Source organism: Primulina huaijiensis, chromosome 5 (genome assembly GCF_012295235.1).
Source record: "Primulina huaijiensis isolate GDHJ02 chromosome 5, ASM1229523v2, whole genome shotgun sequence".
Taxonomy (NCBI): domain Eukaryota; kingdom Viridiplantae; phylum Streptophyta; class Magnoliopsida; order Lamiales; family Gesneriaceae; genus Primulina; species Primulina huaijiensis.
Window position 1 is genome coordinate 15,758,605 of NC_133310.1, and position 14,377 is coordinate 15,772,981.

A 14,377-nucleotide genomic window follows, 5' to 3' on the forward strand; every position below is an offset into this window, starting at 1 on the left:
TTTTTAGGATCTTATCAAAATAAATTAGAATATCATTCTAACTTATTTTTAAATATTAAATAATATCTAAATTTTATTCATAATAAATTAAAGATATTATCAAAAATTTTGAATATTACCATATTAATTCAAATCTATAATTATCTCATAATTATAATTTAATATAAGTAATATTTCATAATTAATTATATTTATCTCCAAGCAATTGAAGTTGGTTTGAATTATATTATTTTAAGTCTTTTAAAAGTCCTTTTAAAAGTCATAAAATTTCTAAGATCTTATCAAAATAAATTAGAATATCATTCTAACTTATTTTTAGATATTAAATAATATCTAAATTTTATTCACAATAAATTAAAGATATTATCAACAAATTTTGAGTATTACCATACTAATCCAAATCTATAATAATCTCATAATTATGATTTAATATAATTAATATCTCATAATTAATTATATTTATCTCCAAGCATTTGAAGTTATGGAAAAAAAATTTCCATATTCATTTATGATTTCTAAATTACATTTCTAGCTCTTTATTAATTTGGAAAGACCTATCGGGGACCATGAACCCATAATTAGAGGCTTCAATAAATTGGATAAATAATTAACTCTTTAATTAATTTATCTAGAGTTTAATTAATTTATCTAATTTATTAATTCCATTATTGCTCCACTAAAAATATGTAATTGCACTCTTCTTCATTATGAATTATCTTACTCTACAAAATTGAGTAGTCCATTGATATAATCATTACATATGGATTAATCTTCCATAGAAAATTCGTAACTGAAGCTAGGAATTTTCCGTTTACCTATTCAATTACCTCTTCTCCTCATTTACCATTAATTCAGTAGTGAGTGGTTCAATTTATAACTTAATTATAAATTAGATGGGCCCAACACTCAGTTCCAGAATTAACAAATGAGAGAATCGTCTTTCTACTTCTCGCAAGAAGGAATGAAATCCATGTCTGTGAATTCATATTCCCAGCCATTCATCTCAAATATAAATCTAAAATGCAAGTATTGAGAATGCACAATCGCAAACTTTAAACAAGAAAATTAAGAATCATATTGAAATGAACAGAAGTTTAAAATCACTTCAGGATTGAGATTTGTCCATATATGTTCATCTTTATGTTTTAATTTGAACTTTATAGTAGCAACGGAATTTATTATGAAATGACTAATTAAATTGGTCCAAGTCGTACATAATCACATTATAGATAAATGCCCCCATCTAGATGTCCTAATATCGACAATCCTGATAAGACAGTAACATTCATAATGTTCATGGGCCGCATTAGTGATGCTTTAATTAAATATCCTTACTTTAATTATTTCATCACAGACTTAATTTAAGTTTATTATTCATAATTTTAATCCTCTTGTATATACTAAAATTATGGTTACATCCAATAAACTATGGATTTTGCTAAGATATTCATGACAATAACATTTTCATGCAAACATGTTCAATAATAAATGTCACTTTCATTAAAAAAATATTTTATTATAATCCTTTAAGGACGCTATCCCCAACAATCTCCACTTGCACTAAAGCATGTGAGACATGTCTCTAAGTCCTAAATTTAGCATATGCCTTTCAAAAACTTTTGCAAGCAATGTCTTGGTGAATGGATCAGCGAGGTTGTCGGCAGAGACAATCTTCAGAATAGAAGTGTCACCTCTTTGCACTATCTCTCGGATCAAGGGGTACTTACTTTCTATATGCTTCGATCTCTTGTGACTACGAGGTTCCTTCGAATTAGCCACTGCACCACTGTTGTCACACCACAAAGTGAGTGGATTATTCACATTTGGAACAACTTCCAAATCAGATAGGAATTTCTTAAGCCATACAGCCTCTTTAGCAGCTTCGAAAGCAGTTATGTATTTGGCCTCCATGGCCAAGTCGGCTGTGCTGGATTGCTTGATGCTTCTCCAGACTATGGCACCGCCACCAAGAGTAAACACTGATCCAGACGTCGATTTTCGAGTATCTCTATCTGATTGAAATTTAGAATCGGTGTAACCATATATTTTAAGGTCTCCACCCGAATAGACAAGCATATAATTTCTCGTTCTCCGAGGATACTTGAGAATGTTCTTAACCGCTATCCAATGATCCGAACCAGGATTTGACTGAAATCGGCTGACTATCCCTGCAGCATAACATATGTCTGGCCTAGTGCACATCATTTCGTACATAAGGCTGCCTACTGCAGAGGCATAGGGAACGTGTCTCATGTCCTCAATTTCTTGCGGTGTCTTAGGACACTGCTCCTTAGAGAGAACGATTCCATGTTGAGTTGGTAGATAACCTTTATTGGAATCTTGCATTCTATAACGCAATATCATCTTATCAATATAAGTAGCTTGAGACAATGCCAACAATTTGTTCTTACTATCTCGAACGATTCGAATTCCAACAACATAATTTGCTTCTAACAAACCTTTCATTTGGAATCGCTTGGCAAGCCAACATTTTACTGAAGACAATTTTTCCAAATTATTCTCAATAAGTAGAATGTCATCTACGTGAAGCACTATGAATACCACTTTTCCATCTTTGATGTGCTTGTATATACAAGGCTCATCAATACTTTGATCAAAGCCATAAGATTTGATTGTTTCATCAAATCTATGGTTCAATGATCTCGACGCTTACTTTAGTCCATAAATTGATCTAAGCAATTTGCAAACCTTTTGCTCTTGGCTTAGGCTATAAAACTATGTGGTTGCTTCATGTAGATTTCCTCGTCTAGATGACCATTCAAAAAGGCCGTCTTGACATCCATCTGCCTTATCTCATAGTCAAAACGAGCAGCAATTGAAAGTAATATGCGAATAGATTTAAGCATGGCTACTGACGAGAAAGTCTCTTCATAATTGACTCCCTCTTTTTGGGTATAACCCTTTGCAACCAATCTTACTTTGAAAGTTTATACTTTCCCATCTACACCTCTCTTCTCTTATAGATCCATTTACACCCAATAGGTCTAACCTCTTCAGGTATATCTACAAGAACCTAGACAGAATTGGAGTACATCGACTCCATTTCTTGGTTCATAGCTTCAAGCCACCTTCCTTTGACGGGATCTTCCATTGCATGTTGAAATGACAATGGATCATCTTCCACCCCATCGGTGACAGCAACATTTGCCTCTTCATCTTGGCGATAGCGGATGGGTGGTCTTACTACCCTCCCACTACGTCGAGGTGGCATGATATCTTGACTTGGTTCAGTGGTATCATTAATGTTTTCGTTGACAACTTTAGTTGGAGGTTGAAGGATCTCATCATTGAGTTACTCCTCGAGTACAATCTTACTTCGAGGCTTGAAGTTAGTCATTTAATCATCTTCAAGAAAGATGACATCTGTCGATACAATTTCTTTCTTATCTTTAGGATCATAAAACCAACCTCCTCTCGTTCCCTTGCCATATCCCACGAACAAACACACTTTTGAACGTGGGTGCAATTTCCAAGTCTTTCCTCCCAAAACATGTGATGGGCATCCCCATATGCGAAAATGAGATAAGCTAGGTTTTTTTCCATTCCACAACTCTAGGGGTGTTTCATGGATTTACTTCGATGGCACTGCATTCAAAATGTAAGTGGCTGTCTCTATTACATAACTCCAAAACGAGATTGACAGTTAAGAGTAGCTCGTCATAGATCTCACCATATCAAGCAAAGTGCGATTTCTCCTTTCATCAACACTATTTTGCTGAGGGGTACCAGGTGCAGTGAGTTGTTATAAAATACCATGCTCTAGAAAATAATCTTTGAACTCAGTATCAAGCGCCTCGATCTGATCGAAAACATTTTAAAGATTTACCTAGTTGTCTTTCGGCTTCCGCATGAAATTCTTTGAACTTTCCAAAAGTCTAGGATTTTCTATGCATGAGATAATTATATCCATACCTTGAGTAATCATCAATAAAAGTGACGAAGTACTCATAACCACCTCTAGATCGTGTAGTCATAGGACCACTTACATCACTATATATAAGCTCTAGTGGTTCCTTGGCCCTATTGCCCTTTGCGGATAAAGGTCTCTTAATCATTTTTCCTTCTAAACAAGATTCACAAACAGGAAGAGTGCCAACAATTAGCTCTCTTAAAGGACCATCCTTTACAAGTCTGTTTAATTTTTCTAAGGAAATATACCCTAACCTTAGGTGCCATAGATATGTTTTATCTTCATGAGAAACCTTTTGCTTTTTAGGTTTGGGATGTTCTACTTTAAACATTTCAACATTAAGCAGTGGTTGTTCATTTGGTCTTAGAATATATAGTCAATTTTCGATTAAAGCAGTACAAATGATACGCCCATTTCTCAGAATAACAATCTCATTATTATTAAAAGAAACGCTCATTTCTCAAAATAACAATCTCATTATTATCAAAAGAAATGGAATAAAATTGTTCATTCAACTTTGAAACAGAAATCAATTTTTTACGAAAATCAGGAATAAAATAAACATTGTTCAAAACCAAATGTCTATCATTAAATCTAAGTTTAATAACTTCCACTGCTCTTACCGCAACTACTGCACCATTGCCAACTCTCATCGTAAAGGACCCATCGGCAAGCTCTTCATAAGAACTAAGTAGCTGCAAAGAATAACAAACGTGATTAGTAGCGCCTGAATCAACTATCCATATAGAAGAATTAATGGTTACTAAACAAGATTCTAGAAAAAATAAATCATATTTACCTTTTTTGTTCTCTTTTAGGTCAACGAGATACTTGGGGCAGTTTCTCTTCCAACAACCATCAATCCCACAGTGAAAACATTTTCATTTGGGCTTTGCAGTGCCATCCTTCTTTTTGCCATTGGAACCATTCCAATTCTTTTGCTTTTTAGGAGCTCCCTTTCCTTTCCCCTTATTTTTCCTTTTCAAACTAGCTTTGGAGGAAGGTGACTTATCCTTGACAACATTTGCATCACCTTCTTGGAATTTTCCCATGGAAATGGCCTCAAAGGTTTGCAACTCATTGAGCAATTGTGTCACGTTATAATCAAGCTTGTTCATGACGTAGTTGCTTTTGAATTGCAGGAAAGTCGGTGGAAATGATTCCAAAATCATGCTCACTTGTGTGTCATCATCTATGGTCGCACCATGAGTCTCAGCCTCTGTGAAGTTGTTAATCATGTTCAAAACATGCGCTCCAACTGATTGGCCTTTCTTCATCTTAGCATTCATGGCATTATTAATAGTCTCATGCTTAGATTGACTAGATTGCTGACCAATCATAGCTTGCAGAGAATCCATTATCTCATAAGCATTCTCTACATGCTCGTGCTTAAGTCTAAGCACATCGTTCATTTCGGCTAACATGTAGCCCTTGGCTTTATTGTTTGCCGCGATCAATCGATCATATATTTCTCGTACAATACGAGAAGCATTCAAAGGAGACTTGGGAGGACACACCTCTGTCAAGACAAATTTGAGGTTCTCACCGACGAAGGCAATGTTAATGTTACTCTTCCATTTCAAAAAGTTTTAACCAGTCAACTTTTCATTAAGTAAAGCAAGAATAGGACCAGTAGACATGATTGCTGAAATTAATGTATAAAATGACATTTAAATAAATTGAAAAAATATCATAGATAATTAATCAATTTAGGAATCATAAATATGATGCATGATACATTATTATTTATTCTACCAATTCCAAAGAAATTTAATCTCACATTTAATAAGCTGTCTTAGGTCGGATGAATTAAATGATGATTAAATCGAGACTATCTCTATTAATAAATAAAACACTAAGATACCTCATATCTTCACTTTTATTATTAATTACCTTTTAATTTAACTTAGATGCTTATTTTGGGTTTTAAAATACGATCTATAATTGCCTCCTTAAGATAGGCAAATTATGAATCATACTAAAAAATCTTATCCTTTCAGGAACTAAGCCTTCAATTTTGGTTTAAATTAAAACCTCCCTTGGGGAGGATGTCCTATGCGTCACTAGGCGTCATTTAAACCTCACATTGCTTTTGTCAATAATGGAGACCGTATGATTTATTGTCATATATCTTTCTCCCACTCATTATTATATCTATTCTATTTTATTAAAGTTGAGGATATGATAGTAACTACCTAAGAATGGCATCAACTTTTTCTTCCAACTTTACCCTTATATGATACTAATATTACACTTTTGTTTTTTTTTTGTTTTAAATTTCAACACACACTTTATTTTTATTTTTTTTATTTCAACAATTCAAATATCAATTTAGTCTTTTCATAATTTGTCAAATTTCACTTTAGTCCATCGATAATGATAAAAAAGACTGTACACACATACATCGCGTGCACAGAGTAACTAGTAATAATTAAAGTTTCTCAAACTTTTAATTATTTAATTAAAGAATCTTATGATTTAATTATTAAAAGTCCAATCTTATTGGTCTCTCTTAAATGATATGTGCAATATAATGAATATCATAATATTTAAATCTAATTTAAACATGACGAATGACATATAAATTAAATTTAAACATGAATTCAGACTTATTTATCAACCTCTAAAATAAATATATGCAAATTATCACATCATAAGCATCATAAAAATTAAATCTCATTTAAAACATGATATTTGGCATATAAAAAAATATAAGAGTGAAATATTGTTAAAATTCATGATTTTCAATCGTGTCCTTCTATTCGCTTTTTTAATTGAAAAATAAAATAAACAAATCAAATAAAATAATTTTATTCAATTTCAAATTAATTTTATAAATCAACTAATTGTAAAATTAATATTTTACACTCAATAAACTAAAAAATCAAATTTTTTTATGAACTAAGATAAATTGGCTTGAACATAACAAAATATAATTGGGATGGTCAAAACAAACCCATAAAAACAAATTTTTTTTATATGTTCGGCCCAACCCAAAAATTAGTTGGGCCAAGTAATAACCTAGCCCAATTGAACCTTCCTTTAATTCTTCTCTTTCTTCCATATTGAGCAAGACACGATCAACTTCTAAAATAAATTTTGGTTTCGATTTTTTTTAAATATATATAAATAAATATGATAATTCAAATTAAACAATCAAACCAAATTTACACAATAAGTATAAGAATTTCAATAATCAATCTCACTCTCATAAAATTTAAATTCATTTAATTTATATTCATATGAAAAACAATGATTGGCTCTGATATCATTTGTTGGATTTTTTATATAGCCTCTAGAAAAATTCTGACTATAAAAATTTATTTTCGATCAAATCGAAATACAAAGAAAGCGATTACATAATTTCATAAATTATAATCGAGTATATGAATATAAATTAGTGATGAATTTAAACAAAATTATTGAATAGAAAAGAAAACTAACCTCTTGTAGTTTTCATCCTTTTTTTTCGTGAATCTGAAACGCGTTGATACCACAACCTACTAATATGATTCTTTCTATCGACGGCAGTGTGTGAGCACTCAAAAACGCAAATACTAGAAATCAAAGTTTTTATTTTTATTCTCTACTATATTTTCAACTCATGAAAAGTAGATAAAAAGTTGTTTTTCAAAAGACCATCTAGGATTCTATTTATAATTATTCAAACCAATAGTCCAAATCATAATCTAATTGGAATTCCAAAAAATCGGCCATTTTATCTACGATAAGGCCAAAAGATTTGATTAGGTTATAATTGTATTAACTTAAATCTTATAAAACTCCTTTTAAAAATTGTTGGGTACAATAATTGTCCCTGCTTGGTAGAGCGATTGAACCGTGATGCTTGAGCTGCTGTGCGGTTTAAAAGATTTGAGTTGCACCATTACCACTAGCTATAGGTTTTGGTAAAGCGGTAAGCACTCGGTCCTATAATTAATATCAGAGCCAAGGTCACGGGTTCGATTCCCATTGATTCCAAGGAGTGCAATTATTGTGAGGGAGATTGTTGGGTGCAATAATTGTCCATGTTTGGTAGAGCGATCGAACCGTGATGCTTGAACTGCTGTGCGGTTTAAAAATTTGAGTTGCACCATTACCACTAGCTATAGCTTTTGGTAAAGCGGTAAGCCCTCGGTCCTACAAAAATCATATTATTTTTTAGGATCTTATCAAAATAAATTAGAATCTCATTCTAACTTATTTTTAGATATTAAATATGTTGGAACATTTCATGTTCGCAATCCTGATTTTGATGTAAACAAAACTTGTTATTGTGTTTCTAACATATTTACTCAAGTGTGAATTTATTAACACAAGAAGGAAAGTGAAACTGAATTTAGCCAAACTGAATTTCTGGCGAGCTTTGGTGTGTTGATGATATCTCTCAATTGGATGATTCAAATGACAATCCGCTCACTTGACCGATCAAGAAACGCAATTTGGAACAAGTTGTATTTCACATCAGTTGGGCAAAATCGAAGAGTATCTAGGTCAAACGGGTTGCTGAATGAAAAAACTAATTGCACGAAAACAGCAATCAGTTGGGTATGAGCAGTTGCAATATTTTGGCCATATCTCTCAATTCAATTATTGAAATGAAGCAATTCAATATGCGTTGGAAAGATAAGACGATGATCTACAAATCATCTTCAGAAGTCAAAGTCTGAATCGAAGTTTAAGATGCTGATAAATGACGATGAAACTATTAGTTTTGCATAAACTGAAATCAGCAAGCTGATTTCAGCACACCAAATTGAGCTGCTGACCAGTTCAGTTTCAACCGATTATCAGTTTTCAACCGCTGAACAGTTTCAACCGCTGAACGACCGGTTTAAGCTCAGGAAAATGTACAGCAAGGCGAATTCGACCGTTACAATTTCAGAAATAGTACATAAACTTCCCAAACGATCATATTCTCGTGTCTAACATATATGTCATTGTTGGGGCCTATAAATACATCATCTTGAAGATCAAACAAGAGTTTTTGATGGGGATTAAAAGAATGGACAACTAGCATGAAAAAATCTGCTATTTGAAAGCACAAGTCCTTGTGTGAGGATATATTTGAGATGTACATTTTAAAGGATAAATTCCTCATACACAATCACTCACACATATACAAAAGAGTTGAACTTCAAAGTTTAGTTAAGTGAGTCTTCACACAAAGACATTAAAGATTGTGTTTGTAGTCTTGACATAAGAGATGTTAAACATTATGTGGATTGTGAGGTTGCGACCTACAATCTAGAGTGTGCTAGGAGTTTCAATTAGGCAAGAGATAAATTCTAAGTTGAAATGGGTTTGTACGAGGTGTTGTATAATTCAAAGTCTTCTAGTGGATCCTTCCCAAGAGGAAGAAGGGGTGACGTAGGAGTTGTTAATCTTCGAATATACATAAAAAAAATTTGTATCTATTTATTTATTGCATTTACTTATCATTTCCATTGCTTTTAAAAATGCATTGTTGAAGTATTTTATGTGTTCTTCAAATATCAAAATATTGCATACCAAGTGTTTGATAAAATGTTTCAACCACAATATTTTTATTCATTCAACTTGCATATATCTTAAATGCTTTACAAAAATGTTTAATCGGTTTCTACGAAGTATTATTTTGAGTGTCTTCCGCTTGGATTTAAAACCAAACTCGATTTAATTCATCGGTGTTCAATATTTCAAGAACCGAGCTATCGTAGCTCAAAGATGATCTCCCTAATCGATCCTAACAAAATAATATCTAAATTTTATTCACAATAAATTAAAATTATTATCAACAATTTTTGAGTATTACCAGACTAATCCAAATATATAATTATCTCATAATTATTATTTAATATAATTAATATCTCATAATTAATTATATTTATCTCCAAGCATTTGAAGTTATGGAAACAATTTTTCCATATTCATATATGATTTCTAAATTGCATTTATAGCACATCATTAAATTGAAAAGACGTATCGGGAACCATGGACTCATAATTAGAAGCTCCATTAATAAATTGGATAAATGATTAAACTCTTTAATTAATTGATCTAATTTATTAATTCCATAATTATTCCATTAAAAATACGGAATTGCACTCTTCTTTATTATGAATTATCTTACTCTACAAAATTGAGTAGTGCATTGATATAATCATTACATATGGATTAATTTTTTATAGACAATTCATAATTGAGCTAGGAATTTTCCGTTTACATATTCAATTACTTCTTATCCTCATTTACCATTCACTAGTGTGTGGTTCAATTTATAACTTAATTATAAATTAGTTGGGCCCAACCCTCGGTTCCAGAATTAACAAATGAGAGAATCGTCTTTCTATTTCTCGCAAGAAGGAATGGATTTCATGTCTGTGAATTCATATTCACAGCCATTCATTTCAAATATAAATCTAAAATGCAAGTATTAAGAATGCTCAGTTGCAAACTTTAAACAAGCAAATTAAGAATCATATTGAAATGAACATGTGTTTATAAACACTTCGGGATGGAGATTTGTCCATATATGATCATTTTTATGATTTAATTTGAACTTCATAGTAACAACAAAATTTATTAAGAAATAACTAATTAAATTGGTCCAAGTCGTACATATCACATTATATATAAATGCCTTCATCTTGATGTCCTAACATCGGCGATCCGGATAAGACGGTCACATTCATAATGTTCATAGGCCACATTACTTTAATTAATTCATCACGGACTTAATTTAAATTTGTTATTCATAATTTTAATCTTCTTGTTATATATACTAAAATTATAATTACATTCAATAAACTAAGAATTTCGATAACATTTTCATGCAAAAATTTTCAATAATAAATATATATATATTTTTTTGAAAAAAATAGTTTATTGCAATGTTAGAAGACCACTGTCCCCAACAACTGTTTCTTCCCTATTTCTGTTCCCTCTCTTACCTACAATGTTTCGAGGCCACTGTCCCCAACAACTGTTTCTTCCCTATTTCTGTTCCCTCTCTTACCTACAATGTTCCTATTTCTGTTCTTCTCTCTTACCTTCCGTTTCCTTCTTTTGTCTCCCACCCTTTCGGTCGACTTGTGTCCTGTCCTCATTCACCTTCTCCTCGCCACCCCTCCAAAAATTCACGAAAAGCCGACAAATTTCTCATTTATTCGTCCCAACACATTTATCTTCTTTTAAGATTTTTTCCATTCTTTCAAGTAATTGGGTTGTTTATTTTTCTTTGGTTACGATTTTATTTTTAAAATTCTTGGAGGTGGCGATGGATTCCGGAAGGAGGCGTATGAGGTGGGCTTTTCTTATGTTGTTCTTGGTTGATTTGGTGTGTGTGGTGAAGGGTAATGTGGTCTTTGAAGTTCATCACAAATACGGTGGCCGCCGGGAGAAGGCGGCTTTGAGCTCCCTGAGGGCACATGATTCGCGGCGCCATGGCAGAATGCTAGCTTCCATTGATTTTCAATTGGGGGGTGATGGATCACCCACTAATGCAGCGTACGCGTTCCCTACATATGTTTGTTCTTCATGTGGATGATCGATTCTGGTTTATGATCATTGGTATATTATACTCTTGAGAATTTCTCGGCATGTATTACGGAATCATGGTCGAATTCGGGATTTCTTTTTTATTTTTTTTGCTCTGTTGATAGACTTGTTTCTAATTCGAAATCTGAAGCTTGGAATGCTGTGTATTTATGTGATTTTCTCAGCTGTTCCTATCTTGATTTAGTTTTAAGAGGTTAATTACTCTTGTTGGTTAGACTGTCTTTTGTTATCCTGTGAAGTAAGTTCCACACTTTCCTCATAAGTTCTTATCTGAAGAGGCAAGTACACTTACATTGGACGAAACATTTATATAGGAATAGAATATAATTAATGAAGTAAGTACTACTTTTATGAAGTAATGGTTGATTTGATTGAAGATATAGATGTGCTGGATTTAAGAGATTTATGTAAGATCTAGTTTCCTTGCCAGGGGATCCAAAAATTTCCAGTCACTTTTGTTTTCTTGTTTTATACAAAATCTGAACACAGTATGTGTACCCTTGCCTTGTTCAGTTAGATTCTTGTCAAGAAGAAAACAGAATTTTTCTTCCCAAAAAAGAGAGAATTTTCCTTTGGATTGTCCAAAAGGCAGATGTATTAAAATGGCTTTTTTGTGATTATCGCCTATTATTTCTTAGCCTGGTCAAATTTTTCTTTTGTCTATTTATTACAGTTGCTGCAAGTAGAAAATGTTTTATTCTTGTTCCTGGAATCAGAGTAAAATGTGGGGATGTATTTCATTCATTATCTGTACTTCCAAAATTTGCGAAAGTCTAGTTTGGTTAGTCATCAATCAGTTATTCGAGTCCAATTGGTTTCTTGAGTGGTGATTATGCACATTGTGATTAGTTGCTGAACAGCTGAAGAGTTAATCAAATAGAAAGAAGATATGAAAAACTGTCCATCCATAAAGTAACTACTGTACCGTGTTATTAGGGTGGAAGAATGTTCAAATATCATAACAAAAATATATGAATGGCACCTGATAAATTGGGCTCAAATATTGAGATCCAACAATTAGTCTCTTCACAGATCATGGTTTGGCATACCTTTTCTGATTAAAATAACTAAACATGCAACCAAGGAGCTTTATATCTTAGACAAAAAAAAGTTTCTGAATTCTTGATGCTTTAAAACTAAACATGCATGGATAAATTTGGTGACTGAAAAGATATCATATACATAATTGCTAAACAATGATATTTGTTTCTTTCTTTCTTTTTATTTCTTTTTTATTTTGCATTCAGATGATATTTGTTTCCAAATGGCTGCAATTATGCAATCTTTTAGCACTGATTCATTTGATGGTCAAGAACCCTAATTTCACTTTTGCACTAGTTGTCCATTTATGTTAGAAGCCAGTCTTATGAATTTATGTGTATCTTCCCAATGGGTATCAGTTGTCCAACTGTTAGATTGCTAATGACTGTTTTTCCCCAGCTAGTTAGCTTGTTGTTTTTGAAAGTTTTCATTTGATAAATTTATGCAGGCTCTATTACACAAAAATAACAATTGGGACTCCTCCAGTTGACTATCATGTTCAAGTTGATACAGGAAGTGATATTTTGTGGGTGAATTGTCGTAACTGTCTTAGGTGCCCCACTAAAAGTGAGCTTAATGTACGGCTACTCTCCTGTTCTGTCCTCTTTTCTATTTAATTTTTCTCAAAAATAAAAATTTTAGCAGTTAAATATGGAATCTTAACTCTTAAGACTGTCCACTTGCACAATCTGATGTACGCCTCATAATCAACTATGTTTCACCTTGGAGCTGGAATGTGTAGCTTATGATTTGTGGTCATCTGCCAGATACCCTTGCAGCAGTATGACTTGACGGCATCCTCCACAGGAAAGACAATCTCTTGTGACCAGGATTTTTGTGCTTCTGTATTCAGCGGTCCTAGTTCAGATTGCAAGGTTGGATTGAAATGTGAATATGCTATTACTTATGGAGATGGGAGCAGAACTGAGGGTTACTTTGTCAGAGATTATTTTAGATTTGATCAAGTGATTGGAAACCTTCAAACTTCAGCAATGAATGGTTCCATAGCATTTGGGTGGGTTTTATATTTTGATCTCAGAGTTTGGTGTTAGGTTTTTGGGATTGTTTCCAGTTCTCATCATCTTACATCAGCTATTAACTAGGTATCCTATACTAAGCTATTTGCAATACGAACCTTTCACATTGAAACACTAAACCACCTTTAGCACATGTTTGGAACAGCTTCAACTTTGGTGGACATTGTGGAATCAATCTCAATTTGTTATTGAACATGAACATGTATGCATATATTTTTGGAGGCACATTTAGTAGCTATGACCATCAGTGTTTTCAGCAATGCCAGTTATATTACATGAATTAACTCAACATATTCTGGATTTTGTGAAACTTTTTTATTTTCTGTTTTTGATTTTCCTTTATTTTTAACTTTTTTTGCACCAAGGAGAAGGGAATTTCTTAATTTTCTTCTTTGGATATACCTGAAATAATTTCAGATGTTGAAATTTGAAAATATGGAATTACTTACACTTATTTAGTGTTTATACATCATCGTGTTCGTACTCTGTGCTTGCTTCTAATGTGAGTCTTCCCGGATTCTTTCTTACAACATTTCCCTTGTCAGATTCTTGGAACTTAAATGACATGCCTTTTCTGTCTCTGACGTGTATTATCTGAGATAGGTGCTCAGCTAAACAATCGGGAGAGCTTGGTTCATCGTCTGAGGCAGTTGATGGAATAATTGGTTTTGGACAAGCAAATACCTCTGTTCTTTCTCAACTTGCTTCGTCTGGAAAGGTGAAAAAGATGTTTTCACATTGCTTGGACAGCTACAAGGGAGGTGGCATATTTGCTATTGGAGATGTAGTTCAGCCAAAAGTAAATAGAACAAAACTCCTCCAAAATGAG

At 32.7% G+C, this 14,377-nt stretch overlaps 1 protein-coding gene across 1 annotated transcript; it reads left to right on the forward strand.

The window, feature by feature from the left end:
* Positions 1–10,924: 10,924 nt before the first annotated feature.
* LOC140977675 (aspartic proteinase 39-like) lies at positions 10,925–14,377 on the forward strand (the record flags this gene model as incomplete). Its single annotated transcript, XM_073442420.1, has 4 exons — positions 10,925–11,419; positions 12,960–13,089; positions 13,279–13,526; positions 14,152–14,377. Coding segments are annotated over exons 1-4 (834 nt in total), but the record flags the coding sequence as incomplete, so codon positions are not given.